The sequence below is a fragment of the Macaca fascicularis genome, chromosome 14 (assembly GCF_037993035.2).
Source record: "Macaca fascicularis isolate 582-1 chromosome 14, T2T-MFA8v1.1".
Lineage (NCBI taxonomy): Eukaryota > Metazoa > Chordata > Mammalia > Primates > Cercopithecidae > Macaca > Macaca fascicularis.
This window is the reverse complement of record NC_088388.1, coordinates 10,764,942-10,785,860: the sequence shown is the minus strand read 5'-3', so window position 1 is coordinate 10,785,860 and position 20,919 is coordinate 10,764,942. Positions and strand designations below refer to the sequence as shown.

The window sequence follows — 20,919 nt, the reverse complement described above, 5'->3', positions numbered from 1 at the left end:
AAAAAAAAAAAAAAGAAGGTTGGGGGGGCCTTTTTAGGCATGGAAACAAAATATTAAGAATAAATATTAATATCCTAAAGGATGATAAAACATAAAGTCTATCAGAAAACGAAGGCCAAGGGAGTGGCCATTGTCTCATGTCTTTGCTATGAAATTCTTCCAAACTAAGATATTTCACAACAGAAGCACAAATATCTGCCCATTATCAACCCTTAGGCTCTTCAGCAGCACCACTTACCTGCTCCAACACATATGCGGCACCAAAATCAATAGCTCCGCCCAGCTCACGATATTGACCAGAATACCTGATGTAGCCCCAGGTGAGGAGCGCTATTAACAGTAGTCCAACCATACAGTTGAACAACTGGGCTACAACCTCAAGACCTATGAAGCCAGTGAGGCCTGAGGCTATGTACAAAGCTACAATGCCCGTGAACAGCACTGCAGGGGTTCGGAAGGTGCTGAAGACGTTCTTGCTACCATTGTGCTTGCAGAAGTTCTCATATAATTCCTTGATTTCCTCCTCCAGCTCCTGCTGGTAACGAAAGCTGAAATCCTTCCCACCCATCTTCTTGGTCTTCTTAAAATGGTCCAGAGCAAGTTGTTTGAATTCACAGTGCTTCTCCTCTAGAATGTCTGGGGACAAATAAGGTTTCTCTCCCCCACAAACCTAAGAAGAACAAAGACACAATATGTTAAAAGATCTCTTCAAAAACAACTGCCAAATAAAACATGAAAAGATAATGAAGGGATTAGAATGTTTTAAGATGTTAACAATATATTAATAAGTTAACTTTTAAAAGATGACTAAGACCAATAAAGTCTAGTTTCACTTCCTCTGAAAAACACACTTAAAAAACCAGGGTGATAATATTAATTGGAAAGAGCAGTGACATTGGGCCAGGCACAGTGGCTCACGCCTGTAATCCCATCACTTTGAGAGGCTGGGGCAGGCAGATCACTTGAGGTCAGGAGTTCGAAATCAGTCTGGCCAGCATGGTGAAACTCCGTCTCTACTAAAAATACAAAAAACATTAGCCGGGCGTGATGGCAGGAACCTGTAATCCCAGCTACTCAGAAGGCTGAGGCAGGAGAACCGCTTGAACCCGGGAGGCGGAGGCTGCAGTGAGCCGAGATCGTATCACTGCACTCCAGCCAGGGTGACAGAGTAAGACTATGTCTCAAAAAAACAAAACCAAACGGTCAACTTCTGGGGGACCCAGGTGAGAAAGGCCCACCTATGTCCTGGTTGAGGGTCTTCAGGGTTCTTTGGGACCCAAGGATTCCTGAAATCATGGATCACGCACATACGCTTTGAGACATGCTTTTTTTTTTTTTTCTGGAAGCCCTGCGACTTCCCTAAAAATTGAATGAATTATAGAACAGACCTATGACCAATGGTGGCAGAGTCTACACAGAACTATGCTTCGTGGTGTTCTGGGGAAACCTTTCGACTTGCTGGCTATACTATTCAGTATGGCTGTATAGCTCACTGTGCTTTTGAATACGTTGGTGGTGTTGTCATGTGTTCTGGACCATCAGTGGAGCCTACAATTCAAAATTCAGATATTGTCTTTGAAGAAAATCTTAGTCGACATTTTTATAGTATCCAAAGAGGTGACTGCAAAAAGCCCAAGTGATCCAAAAATCAAATATTTGTAAAAGAGTAACTGGTTTGGAAGGAGACAAAATCCTCACCTCTAGTCCATCAGATTTCCTTAAAAGCCACAGTTATGCCCCAGTGGGTCATGTCTGGTCAGAAGGTGATAATCTACATAATTCTACAGATTCCAGGTACTATGGACCTACTCCACGTGAACTAATAAGAGCACGAATCTTCTTATTTGGCCTCTGAGTGATTTTGGATTTTTATGTGCCAGCCTTAATGGCCACAGATTTTCTGATTATTAGTAAGCATTTATTCTTTTGACTTGATTACTGTCTCCTGTTCATGTGAATTTATTACTCCCACTGAAACCATGTACTTACCAATAAACTATTTGCTATTCAAACAAAACAAAACAAAAACAAACAAAAAAAGAAATGGTAATAATTAGAAGGCCCCCGTTACCAGGACAACCTGAATATAACTTTGTTGCCTCACCACTTAAAGATACATTAAGTAGGATCAAGTTGGGCTTCTGAAGTCCGCAACAATGCCCAGACAGGTTATAGATATTTCAGAATGAGGCATATGTCCCACGTACCTCTTCCATGTTGTTATAATAAATGTCCTTGGCAGAGGCTGCAGCTGCTAAGTTGTTGGCTTCAGCAGTGGCCTTTTAAGAGAGAAAAACATGAACTATAAATCCTTCCTCTTTTAACATTCCTCCACAAATGACCTAATAAAAAATCTTCTCTATTCCCCATTCTTCCTATTTTTCTAGATTTCCATATAGTTCAACTGATGAAATAAAACTTTCTCTGCCAAGTTTTCTACCCAAAAAAATGGTAGAAGTTCATATACATAGAAATACGTATTCTTATACATAAGAATCTTTAGCAAAAATTAAATCTCCAAAATTCAAGGAAAATATTTCATTGCATCAATTTATTTTTTAATTGTTTAAATTTAATTTTTTTTTTTTTTTTTTTTTGAGATGGAGTCTCGCTCTGTCGCCCAGGCTGGAGTGCAGTGGCGCGATCTCGGCTCACTGCAAGCTCCACCTCCCGGGTTCACGCCATTCTCCTGCCTCAGCCTCCCGAGTAGCTGGGACTACAGGCACCCACAACCGCGCCCGGCTAATTTTTTGTATTTTTAGTAGAGACGGGGTTTCACCGTGGTCTCGATCTCCTGACCTTGTGATCCGCCCGCCTCGGCCTCCCAAAGTGCTGGGATTACAGGCGTGAGCCACCGCGCCCGGCCTAAATTTTATTTTTTTGAGACAGAGTCTCACTCTGTCACCCAGGCTGGAGTTCACTGGTGATCTCAGCACACGGCAACCTTCATCTCCTGAATGCAAGCCATCCTCCCGCCACTGCGTGCCACCACGCTTGGCTAACTTTTGAAGTTTTTGTTTTGCACAGCTAGAGTCTCCCTATATTGCCCAAGTTGATCTTGAACGCCCAGGCTCAAGTGATCTGCCCACCTCAGCCTCCCAAAGCGCTGGGATTACAGGCATAAGCCACCACACCTGGCTCCACTGCTTCAACTTTAAAAAAATAGATGTGAGTCAAAAAAAATAAATAAATAAATAAAAAAGAAGGAAAGGTTGGGTGCGGTGGCTCATGCCTGTAATCCCAGCACTTTGGCACTTTGGGAGGCCAAGGCTGGCAGATCACAAGGTCAGGAGTTCAAGGCCAGCCTGGCCAACGTGGTGAAACCCCATCTCTACTAAAAACACAAAATAATTAGCTGAGCATGGTGGTGCATGCCTATAGTCCCAGCTACTCAGGAGGCTGAGGCAGGAGAACTGCTTGAACCCGGGAGGTAGAGGTTGCAGTGAGCCGAGATAATGCCACCGTACTCCAGCCTGAGCGATACAGCAAGACTCTGTCTCAAAAAAAAAAAAAGAAAAAAAAAGGAAAAAGCTGGGATTAGTGGCTCATGCTTGTAATCTCAGCACTTTGAGAGGCTGAGGTGGGAGGATCACTTGAGCCCAAGAATTCAACACCAGCCTGCTCAACACAGCTAGATCCTGTTTCTATTTAAAAAAAAAAAAAAAAAAAAAAGGGCGGGCGGGGGAGGTGCCGGGCGCGGTGGCTCATGCCTGTAACCCCAGCACTTTGGGAGGCTGAGGTGGGCGGATCACAAGGTCAGGAGATAGAGATCATCCTGGCTAACACTGTGAAACCCCGTCTCTACAAAAAATAAAAAAAAAATTAGCCAGGCATGGTGGCAGGCGCCTGTAGTCCCAGCTACTTGGGAGGCTGAGATAGGAGAATGGCATGAACCCAGGAGGCGGAGCTTGCAGTAAGCCGAGATCGCGCCACTGCACTCCAGCCTGGGCAACAGAGCGAGACTCCGTCTCAAAAAAAAAAAAAAGGAAAAAATTATTTGCAATGTCAATCCCAGGCGCTAGCTCCCTTTATGAAAATTTTCTGCTACAAAAGAAATCAGGCCGGGCGCGGTGGCTCAAGCCTGTAATCCCAGCACTTTGGGAGGCCGAGACGGGCGGATCACGAGGTCAGGAGATCGAGACCATCCTGGCTAACACGGTGAAACCCTGTCTCTATTAAAAAATACAAAAAACTAGCCGGGTGAGGTGGCGGGCGCCTGTAGTCCCAGCTACTCAGGAGGCTGAGGCAGGAGAATGGCGTGAACCCGGGAGGCGGAGCTTGCAGTGAGCTGAGATCCGGCCACAGCACTCCAGCCTGGGTGACAGAGCGAGACTCCGTCTCAAAAAAAAAAAAAAAAAAAAAAAAAAAAAAAAAAAAAAGAAATCAACACTTGGCAATAAATCCCCTTATGTTCAGCATATGAAAGTAAAAATTATATTCTAACCAAATGACATTCTAGTTGCAAATTAAAAACCTGATTAGCAAACAGTAAACAGGTATGTCAGGACATGTTCCACTAAAGTAAACAGTAGGTCAGGCACGGTGGCTTACACCTATAATCTTAGCACTTTGGGAGGCTGAGGCAGGCACATCGCTTGAGCCAAGTTTGAGACCAGCCTGAGCAACACAGCAAGACCACATCACTATTTTTTTTTTTATTATTAAAAAAATTATGGCCAAGCACGGTGGCTCACCCCTATAATCCCAGCACTTCGGGAGGCCAAGACGGTCGGATTGCTTGAGTTCAGGAGTTCGAGACCAGCCTGGGCAACATGGCTAAACCGATCTCTATTAAAAACACAAAAATTAGCCAGGCATGGTGGGGTATATGCCTATAATCCCAGCTACTTGGCAGGCTGAGGCACGAGAATCACTTGAACCCAGGAGGTGGAGGTTGCGGTGAGCCGAGATCATGCCACTGCACTCCAGCCTTGTCAAGAGTGAGACTCTGTCTCAAAAAATTATAAATTATAAATTATATTAAAAAAATAATAAACAACAGATGACAAGAAATTGCTTGTCTAACATGCTGGGTATGTTTCACCCAAGAATAATAAGCTGTGCTTCCCGAAGTGTGTTTGGTGAAAAGACTAGGCCCAGTGAGAAGAAGCCATTTCAACTGTACAACCATGAATACAAACAAGTGAACTAGAAGGTCACATTACTGCAAAGTGAACTAGGAGGCCACACTACTGCAAAATGTGCTAAAAAAAAATTAACAGACCCCAGCATAATGAAAAAGGAGAAAAAGCACATTCTCTTCCTGAAGAACTCTGCTTATTGTATACAAGTCAACTCAGGTAATTGAAGGGTAGCATTTAGGATGTCAAATCTTGTTTACCTGAAGCATGGACTTGGGGTGAGGCAGATCTTCTCCTTGATAAATTTTAATATATGCCTTAAAATATAAACATAAAAACTGCTATAAAATGTTATTCAGTCGTATCTTACTCATAATTAATTTTTAGAAAGTGACCATACAACTGCATTTTCCTAAACACTTAGATCAACAACCAGGAATTAGCAAAAACACACCACACACCTTTGAGTGCATGTTAGCATTTTTAGTTAACTAAAAATGTTCTCAAGCAGCACAAACCTACAGAGGCTAGGATTCCCATCCAGCTCCCCATGCACGCTGACCTCACCACTACCTGTGGGCAGAGTGACCATCCGCCTTGAGGTAGTCGTGTCACATCTAGGTGCCGTCTCCTCCTACTCACAGCAACTTCCTAACCACCTCCTGTCCACACCATCTTCCTTGAGGAACAATCTTCCTTTAGTCACAGCTAATTGCTCCTCTAAGAGAGTGCAAAGAACATCCATTTGGTTCTCAGACCAATACTGCCACCCAATGGCCCACTCCCGGAAGGACACCAAGGTCTCTGAAAATGCCTTTCACCATCTCCCCCAGAAAATTTTAAGTTTCACAATATTTAAATTCAACTTGATTTACAAGTTAGATCAGCTTTACCAAAAATCAAAAATTTTAATAATTAAAATCCATATTTACCTTAAAATACTCCAATAGTCCCCGACAGGTGACCTTTGAGCCATTGATCTCCTTTTCCATTAACTTAGATGGGTTTAATACATACGGTATCAGTACCTGTAACTGCTCTTTGAATTCACCAGCAATATCTGTTCACAGGACCACAAAGAAGGAAAAAATAAGCCAAACAGCCTTATTCAACCAAAGTGAACATAAAATGCAATCTTCCCAGTCTAGTGCTTTTAACATTGGTTGTTGAAAGTGGGAGAGAAGCCGGCCTGGTGGCTCCTGCCCATAATCCCAGCACTTTGGAAGGCTGAGGCGGGTGGATCGCCTAAGGTCAGGAGACCAGCCTGACCAACATAGTGAAACCCCGTCTCTACTAAAAATAGAAAAACTAACCGGGCATGGTGGTGGGTGCCTGTAATCCTAGCTACTCAGGAGGGTGAGACAGGAGAATCACTTGAACCCAGGAGGAGGAGGTTGCAGTGGGCCGAGATTGCACCACTGCACTCCAGCCTGGGCAACAAGAGTGAAACTCCACCTCAAGAAAAAAAAAAAAAACGTGGGAGAGAATAAGGGGTCTGAGACTATGTTTTGACACTTTCTGGCTATGACCAAGTTGCTGATAGATCTCTGTCCCAATGTACCTCCATTTTTCTCCTTCCCCACTGTAGTAGAAAGTCTTCTCTAGTTCAAAATAGAATACTATATATGCAGAATATCCTTACCTTGGTTTTCACTCTGGGATATCTGGTCTACTCCCTAGCCTTTCAAGAAATTTCACTTTTTAATAATTTGATGGCCGTGCGCAGTGACTCACGCCTGTAATCCCAGCACTCTGGGAGGTCAAGGCAGGTGGATCAGGAGTTCAAGACCAGTCTGGCCAAGATGGTGAAACCCCATCTCTACTAAAAATGCAAAAATTAGCCGGAGGTGGTGGCGGGCACCTGTAATCCCAGCTACTTGGGAGGCTGAGGCAGTGAACAGCTTGAACCCGGGAGGCAGAGGTTGCAGTGAGCCAAGATCGTACCACTGCACTCCAGCCTGGGCAACAGAGTGAAACTCCATCTCAAAAAAAAAAAAAAAAAAAAGAATTTATTAACAAGCTCTACAACAGGTCAATTTTCAACCTCTCAAGTTGTCTCAGACCTTTGCCACGCCCTCACACTACTCTTTTAAATCAATTAGAAATCACTGGTCATCCATTTGATTTATTCTTGTTAATTTTTTTAATGTTAAAAGAAGAAGTACCTGTCCCTCATTATATTTATTTTCTATTATCTCCTCAGAGACCCTTGGAACCACCCCAAAATGAAAAGACCACTAACTCAAGAAAGGTGACAGATTCTCTGCAGTTTCTACAAGGTTTCCATAGAGGGATTAGGAGAACCATTAAATAGAGTTCTTTCCTCAAAGTAAGAATTATTGGCTGGTCCAACTACAAAGACACAGGAGAATTAAAATACAGAAAAGCTGATTTACATAATCTTCTAACATCTTCTTGGGTTCCCAGCTATACACTGAAAAAAAAAGCAGGTAGGAGCCCACATCAAATAAGAACTCTTCAATACTCCACCAACAGACTATAACATGAAAAATAAAACTAAAATTTTAAGAAAAGCATGGGAAAAGTACTTTATAACCTTGTAAGGAAAAAGTATAAAAGTATACATAATAGGCCATTTCTGTACACATTCACATTTGCTTTCATATACTAAAGAAACTCTGAAAGCCTACAAAAATGGAAGAGAGACTTTTCACTGAGTACTTTTTAATCCTTTGTAACATTTTAAACATGTGAATGTATTATATATTCAAAAAACCTTTTTGTATGGTTTCAATTTCCATCACACCGAAAGACTGAGTGTTTCAAAAATACCTCACACAAGAAGTAGTAGCAGGATCCAGATGCTACACTTGCCACTTTAACAAGCTGTAGAGACCCTATATGCTACTCATGTTTCTATGAAGCCTACACCAAAATAACAGTTTTAAAATCAGAATAGACAAAAACTGTCTCATAACAGAAACAATCTCAATCTTCAATGGTGTCAAAGAAGACTGTGCCCTATAAACCCTCCTGTGTAATTTCTAACTAAACAACTCAGTAGTTACTGTATTAGGTCTCCCTGTGACAGTAAATAGGAAGATGACAATTTTCTTTATGCTGACAACACAGTCATCCTGCATCTGATGAAAAGTATTCTCAAAGAGCAGCTATTCTAGGCCTAGCGTGGTGGCTCGCACCTGTAATCCCAGCACCTTGAGAGGCCAAGGGGGGCAGATTGCTTGAGGCCAGGAGTTCAAGACCAGCCTGGCCAACATGGTGAAATCCCGTTTCTACTAAAAATACAAAAATTATCCAGGTGTGGCAGTGCACTCCTGCAATCCCAGTTACTCGGGAGAATGTGGCACAAGAATCGCTTGAGCCCGGGAGGCAGAGGTGGCAGTGAGCTGAGATTGCACCACTGCACTCCAGCCTGGGCAACAGAGTGCAGACAAGACTCTGTCTCAAAAAACAAACAAACAAAAACAACAACAACAAAAACTCAGCAGCTATGCTAGCTAATTACTGCAAGAAACAGCAGCTCAGTATCAGTTACACCAAAACTAAGATCATGTTTGGCAGGCATCTACCTCTAAATAAGTGGTTGATCTTTAAAACTAAAATAAAACCACTGGAATAATTCCTAAAGTATCTGGGGGAACATTTGCAGAAATAGTTTCAGAATGTAGTTCTTATGAAATTTAAATGTTCCACAAAAATTACATTTTAAGTTCTTTTTTTTTTTTTTTTTTTTTTAAGACGGAGTCTCGCTCTGTCGCCCAGGCTGGAGTGCAGTGGCCGGATCTCAGCTCACTGCAAGCTCCGCCTCCCAGGTTCACACCATTCTCCTGCCTCAGCCTCCCGAGTAGCTGGGACTACAGGCGCCTGCCACCTCGCCCGGCTAGTTTTTTGTATTTTTTAGTAGAGACGGGGTTTCATCGTGTTAGCCAGGATGGTCTCGATCTCCTGACCTCGTGATCCACCCGTCTCGGCCTCCCAAAGTGCTGGGATTACAGGCTTGAGCCACCGCGCCCGGCACATTTTAAGTTCTTTTTATGGATTAGCCCTAACAACCTCAGGCTAATGTTGTCTTTTCCAAGTTACATGGAACAGGACTGCAGAATCTCAACCATGGAACTGTACAAGTATATACCTGAGAAAATATAATGTCTATCTTTTTTTTTAATTCTGAAAACTACATTAGTTCTACTAACAGGTCTCCTAGAATAAAATGTGTGTGGTTCTCAAGCTAGCACTTGCCAAATACAAATCACCTGCTACTTGCAATTTAGCATCCAATTTACTCTTCACTCAAAACCTTTCAATATCCTGGTTAAGAGGTTCCCTAAAATTCCAAATCTAAAATGTACATAAACCTTTGCAGAGCTAGTAAGAATTCTTCATGAACAATCCTCATAATAATTGTAGTTCCTGAAATAAACACAGAGGGCAGGCTTTTAACATATTTTTAACATTTTAAAGTTAGGCAAAAAAGCAAATTTTTATTTTTCAAATCTTTCCATTTAAAAAAGTACTGGCTGGGCATGGTGGCTCATGCCAGTAATCCCAACACTTTAAGAAGTTGAAGTGGGAGGTGGGAGGATCACTTGAGGTCAGGAGTTCGAGACCAGCCTGGGCAACATAGGGAGCTCCTGTCTCTACAAAAAATAAAAAAAATTAGCCAGGCATAGTGATGCTAAAAAAGCCAGGGCTACTGAACTTTAAGAAACTCTGCCTACTCCCTGAATAGCATGATAAAAATGAAAACAAACTTTAAAGCAATGCATTGGAGTATTAAAATTGAAACTATGGAAGAATGCTATTTGTGTGTGTTTATACAGGATAATCACTAGGAGTCACTCTAATTCATCCTCTCCTAACACCTCCATTTAAGAATTCCACTGGACACATTCCCCATCAGTGATGAACAAATCCGAGTTCAGGTTGGTAAAAGTACAACTAATAATGGAGCATTATAATCCTAAACAATATATTACCTAGAGACACACATACACACACTCAACTTTCTCTCCCTACTCAGCTCTGAAAACTCCCTTGAAACTGCTTTTCAGGTAAAAGATTCTAGGTCCAGTGCTTGCCAAGCAGATTTCTCTCCCAAAGCAATATATCTTAGATCTTTCAATTGCCATGAAACAGGCCAGGGAAGTCTCCTCCTCAGGAAAGCTGCCAACCATGTAAAAATATCAGAGAAGTGACAAATAAAAGGTAAAGGTTAAGTCTCTTTAACTCAGTTTCTTTGCAATATTAAGATCAGTTGGAATGAAAATCTTGCGTTGAACATTCATTTTCTTGGATCAACTAAATCAAATAGGTTAAAAATAATGCACTTTATATTTAATATAAGGCTATGAAAACCATTCACTTCAAAACCTTTTAGTAGTAACTAAACAGTACATATCCTCTAAATGATTTCCTCCATATAACAGAAGAACCCCTATTTTAGACCAGTATGGGTTTGGAGCAACAAGAACTTGGATGCAGATCTGCACCTCACCACTTACTTACTAGCAGAGCAATTTGAGCAAGTTACTTAACCTTCCTCCTTTTCCTTAACTATTTTTGCCATTTTCCTCACGTATAAGATAAAGGAAATTACATCAACTTCATGGAATTACTGGGAGCATAAGTATCAAAGTACCTAGCATAGTGTTGCAAACATTACCAGCAATCTGAGAGACTCGGATAAGCTTATTAATGAGTGCTCAGTTTAACACATGTGTAAATCAAGGGCCAGCCATTTAATGACTCAAGGCCTTAATGAAAAAGGAACAAAAATAAGATAATGGAGCCCAAGAGTCCCAACTACAATTCCTCTCACCTACCACTTAGTTAGCACTTCCTGACATTAGCACATGACCCAGCATCAGGTTTTGCTATAATCACAAATAAGATGAAAATAATAGCTCTGCTATGCATCATGCTGCCTTCCCTTGGGAAGTTAATTTTACTTAATATTAGCTGACTAATGTTTAGTCTTCCTTTATTTAGTATTTGTATCTCTTGTAAACCAAGAACCATAACGAGTCTCTTAGAAAGACTACTAATGGATATGAACACCACCATTACAAGTGGAGAAGTCAAGGCAAACTAATTCTGATGAGTGCATTAAGTCAGGAGCAAAATCTGAACTAGACTTTAAATACTATTGTAAGACAGCACACCATTTTTCTTAAGCATTCACTTGATTTGTAAGTGATTCATTATTTTTAATTTCAAAGATCAAATCACATGTTTAAAGTAACACTTGGAACACACCTTTTAATTTCCCATCAAAGTCAGGGCTTGTGGCCACCTGGAGTCCTGGATGTGGTAAGAGAAAGCAGGTGACATCGGAGAAACATGAGTGAATGTGATTTCGAACATTCTGAATTTCTTCATGTTGATGTTCCTTCACCTGCCAATGAAGACCAACACTTTACCAACCAAAAGTCCTCTGGTTTTCTTTACTAGGGACAACTAGTATAAGGACAAAGGTAAGAAGACTCCTCCACTCTGATGGATCATGGTGGCCAAATGAGAAAACTCAGAACCCTAAGAAGCAATAAACACACAAATCTGATTACCCATGGCTTGACTCCTATAGCTAACAAATCAGGTGCAGAAGAGTTTCTTTAAAAAGAGTATTACACAAGGGATGGTTTGTGTGGATGAAGGAGGATCTAACCAATTAGTAGTGACAGACAAAGGATTCCTGTGTTTTGGTTTGGGGGAACAGGTTAGGCCTGTTTATCCCAAAATAAGTAAAAATTTTGAATAAGAATAACATAACTAAGATTCTGAGTGTGACTTCTAAAGACACATATAGAACTTGGTTTAAAATGTAAAATGGAAATTATAATCAAAGCTTGGGCACTGGCCCAGAGTTTTCTTCTACAGTTCCTGTGCATTGTATATACAGGTTCTTTAATCTTATCAGGAATAAATAATATTAGCTTGCATTAAGATTCATATATAGTTAATGTACTCAATATCATTTCCAATAATTGCTTTAAACACAATAGCCAAAGGCAAATGAGAAAGCTATCACTACTTTGAGATAATTCCTCAGAAGATTATAGTCCCACTTACCTGTAAACGCTTATCCAAAAATGCCATCCCTCCTTGGAGTCCGTAGCTGTATTCATAAGGGAAACTCCAATCTCTAACCAAAAACATCAGTGTCTATTTAAGAAAAGAGCAGAACATATTTTAACATGCATAAACACATTTTCAAGAGAACAACTGCAATACATCTTTGCATAATACCAGCTTCTAAAAAGGGGGTAAAGATATGTACTGAAGGATTTACTTTTTTTTCTTTTTTTTTTAAGAGGTTGGGCCTTGTTCCATCACTAAGGCTAGAGTGCAGTGGCATGATTATAGCTCACTGTAGCGTAGAATTCCTGGGTTCAAGTGATCCTTTCACCTCAGCCTCCTAAGTAGCCGGGACTACAAGCACATGCCACTACACCTGGCTTATTTTTTATTTTTATTTTTTGTATAGACGAGGTCTTGCTCTGTTGCCCAGGCTGGTCTTGAACTCCAGGCCTCAAGCAATCCTGCGGCCTTGGCCTCCCAAAGTGCTGGGACTACAGGTGTGAGCCACCACACCCAGCCAGATTTATCTATTCTATAATGTCTTAGAAGTTTTAGAAATACTGGAAGGACATGTTTAAGCCAAATATGAGGTCAATATATCCTATCTGCTATTTTTGTTCCACGGGTTAGTAGGAACGGAAGGAAGACATTAACGAGAAAATGGTAAATTTGGGACTCTGCCTTAAAGAAATCTATGGGAAATGTAGTAAAGGACAAAAGAGAAAACCAGCTAATCATAAAATCAGATCTGCAGCCGGGCACAGTGGCTTACGCCTGTATCCCAGCTACTCGAGAGGCTGAGACAGGAGAATCACTTGAACCCAGGAGGCGGAGGTTGCAGTGAGGTGAGATCACACCACTGCACTCCAGCCTGGGTGACAGAGCGAGACTCCGTCTCCAAAAAAAAAAAATCAGATCTGCTTTCAGCATTAGAAAGGAAGCCCAGCCACAGTGGCTCAGGCCTATAATCCCTTTACTTTGGGAGGCCAAAGCAGTGGATCACCTGAGGTCAGGAGTTTGAGACCAGCCTGGTCAACATGATGAAACTCCATCTCTACAAAAAATACAAAAAATTAGCTGGGCGCCTGTAATCCCAGCTACTCAGGAGGGGGAGGCAGGAGAATTGCTTGAATCTGGGAGGCAGAGGTTGCAGTGAGCCAAGATCATGCCAGTGTACTCCAGCCTGGACAAAATTTTAGATAGAAACTCCATCTCAAGAAAAATAAATAAATTAGAAAAGAAATAAGGCTTACACACTGAAAGCACCTCTAATCCCGTTGATTGAGGCTGCTGTGCTTCCTCATTCTCAAGAAACACTGAACTAAAGCAGAGGTCAGCAAAGCAGAGGTCAGCAAAGAAGAGAGAGGAGAGAGGGAGAGAGGGAGAGAGGGAGAGAGGGAGAGAGGGAGAGAGGGAGAGAGGGAGAGAGGGAGAGAGAGAGGGAGAGAGGGAGAGAGGGAGGGAGAGAGGGAGAGAGGGAGAGAGGGAGAGAGGGAGAGAGGGAGAGAGGGAGAGAGAGAGGGAGAGAGGGAGGGAGAGAGGGAGAGAGGGAGAGAGGGAGAGAGGGAGAGAGGGAGAGAGGGAGAGAGGGAGAGAGGGAGAGAGAGAGGGAGAGAGGGAGAGAGGGAGAGAGAGAGGGAGAGAGGGAGAGAGGGAGAGAGGGAGAGAGAGAGGGAGAGAGGGAGAGAGGGAGAGAGAGAGGGAGAGAGGGAGAGGGAGAGATGGAGACAGTGTTGAGATGGTCTTGCTTTGTTACCCAGGCTGGAGTGCAGTGGCACAATCATGGCTCACTGCAGCCTTGACCTCCTAGGCTTAAATAATCCTCCTACCTAAACCCCACCAAGTAGCTGGGACTGCAGGCGTGCAAAACCTTTTCTTTTTCTTTTTTCGTTTTTTTTTTTTTTTTTTTTTTGAGACAAAGTCTTGCTCTGTCACCCAGGTTGGAGTACAGTGGCATGATCTCAGCTCACTGTAACCTTCACCTACCAGGCTCAAGCAACTCTCCTGCCTTAGCCTCCTGAGTAGCTGAGATTACAGGCACCCGCCACCATGCCAGCTAATTTTTGTATTTTTAGTAGAGACAGGTTCCATGTTGGCCAAGTTGGTCCCGAACTCTTGACCTTAGGTGATCTGCCTGCCTTGGCCTCTCAAAGTGCTGGGATTACAGGCGTAAGCCAAAATGCCCAACCCAGAGAGTTTATTTTTTAAGTAATTATTCAACTCTGCCATTGCAGCAGGAAAGCAGTCACAGACAGTACAAAGACAAATGAGCATGGCTGTGTTCCACTAAAATTTTATCTATAGACACTGATATTTGAATTTCAGATAATTTACATGTCATAAAATAGTATTGCTCATTTTTTTCAACCATTTAAAAATGTAAAAACTATTCTTAGCTCACAGTCATAAAAACAGGTGGCAGGCTAGATTTGGCCTATGAGCTGTAGTCTGCTGATCTGTGAACAAAAACAAATATATGAATTATATTTAAAATAAATATTCTAACCTGGAAAGGCTTTTGGAAAATTTCATCCATTGCCAGACGACCATATTCTGTGAAGAGCTTTAAAAAAGAAGCATTATGGTTTGTAAAGCAAATTACTTAAAATAGTTCTATGGCTTTTTTTTAGCAAAGTATTCATTATATTTATATTGATACCAGGGTTCTACAGTTTCAAAAGCCCACAGGAGTCACGAACCTTAAAATCATCTTGGTTATTCCCTGCTCACATCCCACATCCCAATTCATCAGCAAATCCAGAATCCAGCCACTCACTATTTCCATGTGGCTTGGAATACTGCAATAGTCTCCTAACTGCCTCAGCTCGTGACTCCCTATGGGCTATTCTCAATATAGCAACCACACTGACTCTGTTATAATATGGTTAGTCAGATCATATCATGGCTTTGCTCAAAACCCTGCAACTTCATTCAGTATTAAAGCCAGTCCTTACAGTGTGATGCTGCCACACTGGCCCTCCTTCCTGTTCTTCAAACATACAGGGCACACTGCTGCCTTAGGACCTTCATACTGGCTCCTCCCACTAACTGTAAGTTCTTCTCCCAAATATCCTTCCTCATGATCTGCTCCCTCACTTCTTACGGTCTTTCAAATGGCTCCTTCTCAGTGAAGCCTTCCATGGCCATCTACCTAAAAAGATTACAAGTTTGCCAATAATATTTCCTACTTTGTGTCTTTTAAAAAAAAAATTTTTTTTTTTTTTTTTGAGACAAAGAGTTGTGCTCTGAGCTCTTGTTGCCCAGGCTAGAGTGTGATGGTGCGTGGCTCACTGTAACATCTGCCTCCCGGGTTCAAGCTATTCTCCTGACTCAGCCGCCTGAGTAGCTGGGATTACAGGCATGTGGCACCACGCCCAGCTAATTTTGTATTTTTAGTAGAGAAGGGGTTTCTCCATGCTGGTCAGGCTGGTCTTGAACTCCTGACCCCAGGCGATCCACCCACCTTGGCCTCCCAAAGTGCTGGGATTACAGGCGTGAGCCACCACTCCCAGCCTTAAAATTTTTTTCTTAACATTTAGCATTATCTAATGTACTATACCTCTTCTTGTCTTGATTTGCATCTGTCTTTATACTAGCATTTAAACTCCATGAGGGCAGGGATATTTCTCTGTTTTGTGCACTACTGGATTTCCAGCAGCAAGAAAAGTATTAGGTCCATAATATTTATACCATTCAAATGACTGAATTCTTTAAGGTTAAGGTTTACATGTATATTTACCTCTATTTCTTCAGGAAGCCTCACTAAAAGCATAACAAAACAAAGTTTAAAAGTAAACAGGACAAAGCAGTCAGCAGAAAAGACCTGTCAAAAACATTCTGGATGGAAAATAGACAAATGAGAACTGTCTCAAGTTTTGGCTTTCTCTGTTCTGGTAAGAAATCTGGAAGAGACGGGGGCCAACAAGGAAGAATAAATTATCTCAGTAGAATCCCTGAAATGCCCAGAAATTATAAGCATGCAGTTACCTTACAGGAGGAGGTGTAGGAGTGTGGCTGAAAACTAGGAAATATGTGAGTCTTAGGAGAAAGTATCTACATTCCCAGGTACCCCTCTCTAACCCCCATATTTTTCCTGCCTCCATAGAAGATGGGAAGTGTACTATTTGGAGCAGATAAAAAAAAAAAAAAAAAAAAATCTAGACTTAAATACCATACTCAGCTGAGGTTAGGAGTAAGTCTCGTACCTTCCTGGAAACAGGTACTTAAATCAAAGTCCACATAGTGAGCAGTGGGACTCCTTAGCCCTCTCACCCTACTGGTTGCCACAAGCTTCTACCCACCAAGGCAGGAATTTAAAGAAATTTTCTTCAGGGAAACTGACAACCCAAGAATAAATATCTGCAAAAAACAGACACTTAGGAGTTGGCAACAAAATAGCTAGATAACCTTGCTCAACCACCTACCTCGTTGTGATCCAAACCAGTACCTAAGGCCTACCCTCTTATCGAAGCTCCCAGTTGGATTGTTAGTGGCTCTCTCTTCAATAGGTAGTCAAGGACCACCAGTTAGATATTTGAGAAAAGCCTCTCAGCAGGTCTGGCCGCTGTGATTCACGCCTGTAATCCCAGCACTTCGGGAGGCCAAGGCGGGCGGATCACTTGAGGTCAGGAGTTCGAGATCAGCCTGGCCAACATGGCGAAACCCTGTCTCTACTAAAAATACAAAAATTAACTGGGCATGGTGGCACATGCCTGTAATCTCAGCTTCTCAGGAGGCTGAGGAAGGAGAATTGCTTGAGCCCAGGAGGTGGAGGCTGCAGTGAGCCAAGATCACACCACTGTACTCCAGCCTAGGTAGCAGAATGAGACGCTGTCTCTAAAAAAAAAAAAAAGCAAAAAAATAAAAAGGCCAGGCATGGGGCTCACACCTGTAATCCTGGCACTTTGGGAGGATAAGGCAGGTGGATCACTTCAGGTTAGGGGTTCAAGGTCAGTCTGACCAACATAGTGAAACCCTGTCTCTACTAAAAGTACAAAAAAATTAGCCAGGTGTGGTGGCACACACCTGCAGTCTCAGCTACTCGGGAGGCTAAGGCAGCAGAATCGCTTGAACTTGGGAGGCGGAGGTTGCAGTGAGCCAAGATTGTGCCACTGCACTCCAGCCTGGGCAACTAAGGGAGACTCCATCTCAAAAAAAAATAAATAAATAAAAAGTACTAAAAATCCAGGTTAGGTGGGAAACTTATTTGGAAGAAAAACATGCCTTCAACTGACAGGAAGCTTTTTATAGGCTTATTTACCCCCATTTTATTGGTCATATATTTCACTGAAGAAATATTAATGTGTTTAATCAGAAGGTTCTTCATGAACATCAACACCCAGCTAATTTTTGTATTTTTAGTAGAGATGGCATTTCTCCATGTTTGCCAGGCTGGTCTCGAACTCCTGACCTCATGATTCACCCGCCTCAGCCTCCCAAAGCGCTGGGATTACAGGCATGAGCCATCACACCCAGCTGTGATTTCTTTTTTTACATCAAAATATTTAATCTATCTGATCTGGAATTTTTGTATATAGTACAAGGTAGAAATATAATTTTCTTTTCTTTTTTTTTTTTTTGAGACAGAGTCTCATTCTGTCACCCAGACTGGAGTGTAGTGGTGTACTCTTGGCTCACTTCAACATTTGCCTCCCAGGTTCAAGTGATTCTCAGGCCTCATCCTCCCAAGTAGCTGGGATTACAGGCTTGCACCACCACGCCCAGCTAATTTTTTTTTTTTTTTTTTTTTTTTTGGTACTTTTAGTAGAGACAGGGTTTCACCACGTTGGCCAAGCTGGTCTCGAACACCCGAACTCAGGTGATCAGCCTGCCTCAGCATTCCAAAGAGGAATATAATTTCTAATTTATCTAAATACATAGCCAACTGTCCTAACACCATTTATTGACTGATCTATCCTTTATGGTATATGTATATATATTCTTAAGTAGAATAAAATACATGAAAATGTAGCATATCATAAGTATAGTGCATTGATCTATTTTTTCCTGAACCAATGCCATGTTCTTGTAATTACAGATTTATAATATGTACTAAGTCAATTATCTCATATTTCCCCTGTAGTTTTCTTGGCTGTTTTACAATTTAACTTTCCAAATGAATTTCACAACAATTCTCTCAAGTTCCCAAAATAACACCTTTATGATTTTGTTTAGTGGGGAAGAACTGACAACTTTATAATTCTCAGTCTAAAATGAGATGTTTATAACACACTGCAGTGTCTGTAATAGTACAGAGTAAAAGCAATAAATATATGTTGGCTATTATCATTCCCATATAGAAGAAACAAGGCATATTTCTGCATGTTAAATATTTTACATGCCTCATACAATTCTGAAGTGCTCCATATAGATCTTTTTTAAGTTTATTCTGTTTTCATTATTTTGTTGCTATAGTCAATTTTTTCCATTACCTTTTTAAATTGGTTATTGTTAGTAGAGAGGAAAACCTAATGATTTTGTATCTGTATTTTGTGATGGAGACCTTAATTATTTTTTAAGCTCCAAATAATTTTCTAGTTGATTCTTATGGATTTCCAGGCACATAAACATATTATTTTCTCCTCTGTAACATTTATACTACACAGTTGTTGAGTCCACCAACAGCCTTGTCATGTGAAACAAGGTGAATTACATAACTGCATCATAATCTACTTACTTCCTCTTATGGGTTGAATTGTGTCTCTAAGAAAAACATGCTAAAGTCCTAGCACCTGGTACCTGTGAATGTGACCTTGCATATATCTACAGCACTTGGCCCTCTACCTCATACAAGGTAAGCATTCGAAAAACGGTTGAAAGGAAGGAGCTTAGAAAGGAATAAATTTCAGGTGAAAGGGTGGCCAACTCAAGTTGTGATGGAAGTTTTACAGAGCAACAGCTCTCAACCACTGAGTCATGGCACTGGTATAGAACTACCAATTATGAAGTACAAGCAACCGCCATAAGCAACATTAAGGACCGAAGTTTAGGAGGAAATTTCCTTGTTTTTTTAAATAAATATAAAATAGAACTAATTCAAGGTAATCCCTATAATAATGACACCCTTACTCACTCACATTCTGATGCTTTCTTGAATGTCAGTGGGAGAAGTAGCATTAGAGCAATATACCAGGAATTGCATCCAACCCTGGAATACTCATGAAAGAGCATTTTGTGGGAAAAACAGATAAGAACTGCTGCTATTAAAAAGGAGAAAAAAATAGGCCAGGCGCGGTGGCTCACGCCTGTAATCCCAGTACTTTGGGAGACCGAGGCTGGTGGATCACGAGGTCAACAGTTTGAGACCAGCCTGACATGGTGAAATCCCATCTCTATTAAAAATACAAAAATCAGGCCGGGCGCGGTGGCTCAAGCCTGTAATCCCAGCACTTTGGGAGGCCGAGGCGGGTGGATCACGAGGTCAGGAGATCGAGACTATCCTGGCTAACATGGTGAAACCCCGTCTCTACTAAAAATACAAAAAACTAGCTGGGCGTGGTGGCGGGCACCTGTAGTCCCAGCTACTTGGGAGGCTGAGGCGGGAGAATGGCGTGAACCCGGGAGGCGGAGCTTGCAGTGAGCCGAGATCACGCCACTGCACTCCAGCCTGGGAGACACAGCGAGACTCCATCTCAAAAAAAAAAAAAAAAAAAAAAAAAAATACAAAAATCAGCCAGGTGTGGTGGCACACACCTGTCTGTAATCCCAGCTTGCAGTGAGCCAAGATTGCACCATTGCACTCCAGCCTGGGGACAAGAGTAAGACTTCGTCTCAAAAAAAAAATCTATTCTGAACATGGCAGCCAGAATGATCCCTTTACAACATGTCAGATAACATCATTGCTGATGACCCTCCCATGGCTCCCACCTTCCCCAGAGAAAAGACCCAGCATGAGTGGGATCTCACTGCCTCTCTGACTTCATCACTTAGCCCCTTCCTGTCACACTCTCCAATCCTACCCACTGGCCTCCTTGCCATTCCTTGATCTTGCCAAGCACACTCTCCGCAGGGTCTGTCTTCCAGCAGCTGCTCCTCTGCTGTAACAGTTTTCCACCCAAATGGATCTGAAGGACTCGCTTGCCCACTTTCTTCCATTCTCTGCTCAAATCATTAAGGCCTTCCCGGACTGCCCCTGCTCCACCCCACCAATGGATATACATAGTATAAAATTACTATGAACCAAAAACCTTCCTCTACATTTCAATCTTTTGCTAGAAACTACTCAGTCGTAAAATTTTTCTTAATCTTAAAACTTTTAAATAATATGCTGTTAAAATTGTTATGAGAAACATATACCTGCAGCTGTTGAAGATCATCTTCTTGAATGTTCTGGGATAAATTATAAATCTAGAAAACAAAAATCCAGATTGATACTATTCTGGCTTACTTCAAACAAATCCCAAATAAGCCTAAAGGGCTGACAGAAGCTTTGAACAATTAAAGACTTGCATATAAGAACATGAGACCTGTTCAAACAGTAATATGATCTGTCTTTTGGAAAACTATGCACATAAGGTTGAAATCAAAAATTCTTCCTTTACAGTTTAAAATATAGTTTTCCTAGTTCTTATCAAATCTATAGTTTCTATATGATGTAAGAGATATAAATTTCCATTTTTTGGACTTTTCTTGGAACACATTATATATAATTATGACCAAAGAGGAAAAATTCTTTGGCTCCTTCTCAAACTTTTAAGAGTTTAACTGAATCTACAGTTTCAAAATATTTACATATCATCACAGAAATTCTGTTAACAGAACAATAACCAAAGCTGTATTT

At 41.5% G+C, this 20,919-nt stretch overlaps 1 protein-coding gene and 1 pseudogene across 2 annotated transcripts in view; one reads left to right on the top strand and one right to left on the bottom strand.

Annotated features, from left to right (window-relative positions):
• ATL3 (atlastin GTPase 3) overlaps positions 1 to 20,919 on the bottom strand; it is a 50,165-nt gene that overhangs the window by 6,668 nt on the left and 22,578 nt on the right. For both annotated transcript variants that reach the window (XM_065528039.1, XM_005577513.4), the window contains exons 5-12: positions 20,436 to 20,486; positions 14,647 to 14,703; positions 12,132 to 12,224; positions 11,319 to 11,457; positions 6,014 to 6,141; positions 5,342 to 5,398; positions 2,208 to 2,279; positions 239 to 670 (exon numbers count right to left, since the gene is read on the bottom strand). In XM_065528039.1, the coding sequence (XP_065384111.1) occupies positions 239 to 670; positions 2,208 to 2,279; positions 5,342 to 5,398; positions 6,014 to 6,141; positions 11,319 to 11,457; positions 12,132 to 12,224; positions 14,647 to 14,703; positions 20,436 to 20,486 (1,029 nt within the window). The remainder of the gene's footprint in view (positions 1 to 238; positions 671 to 2,207; positions 2,280 to 5,341; positions 5,399 to 6,013; positions 6,142 to 11,318; positions 11,458 to 12,131; positions 12,225 to 14,646; positions 14,704 to 20,435; positions 20,487 to 20,919) is intronic.
• On the top strand, positions 1,423 to 1,911 carry LOC135967179 (mitochondrial inner membrane protease subunit 1 pseudogene; annotated as a pseudogene).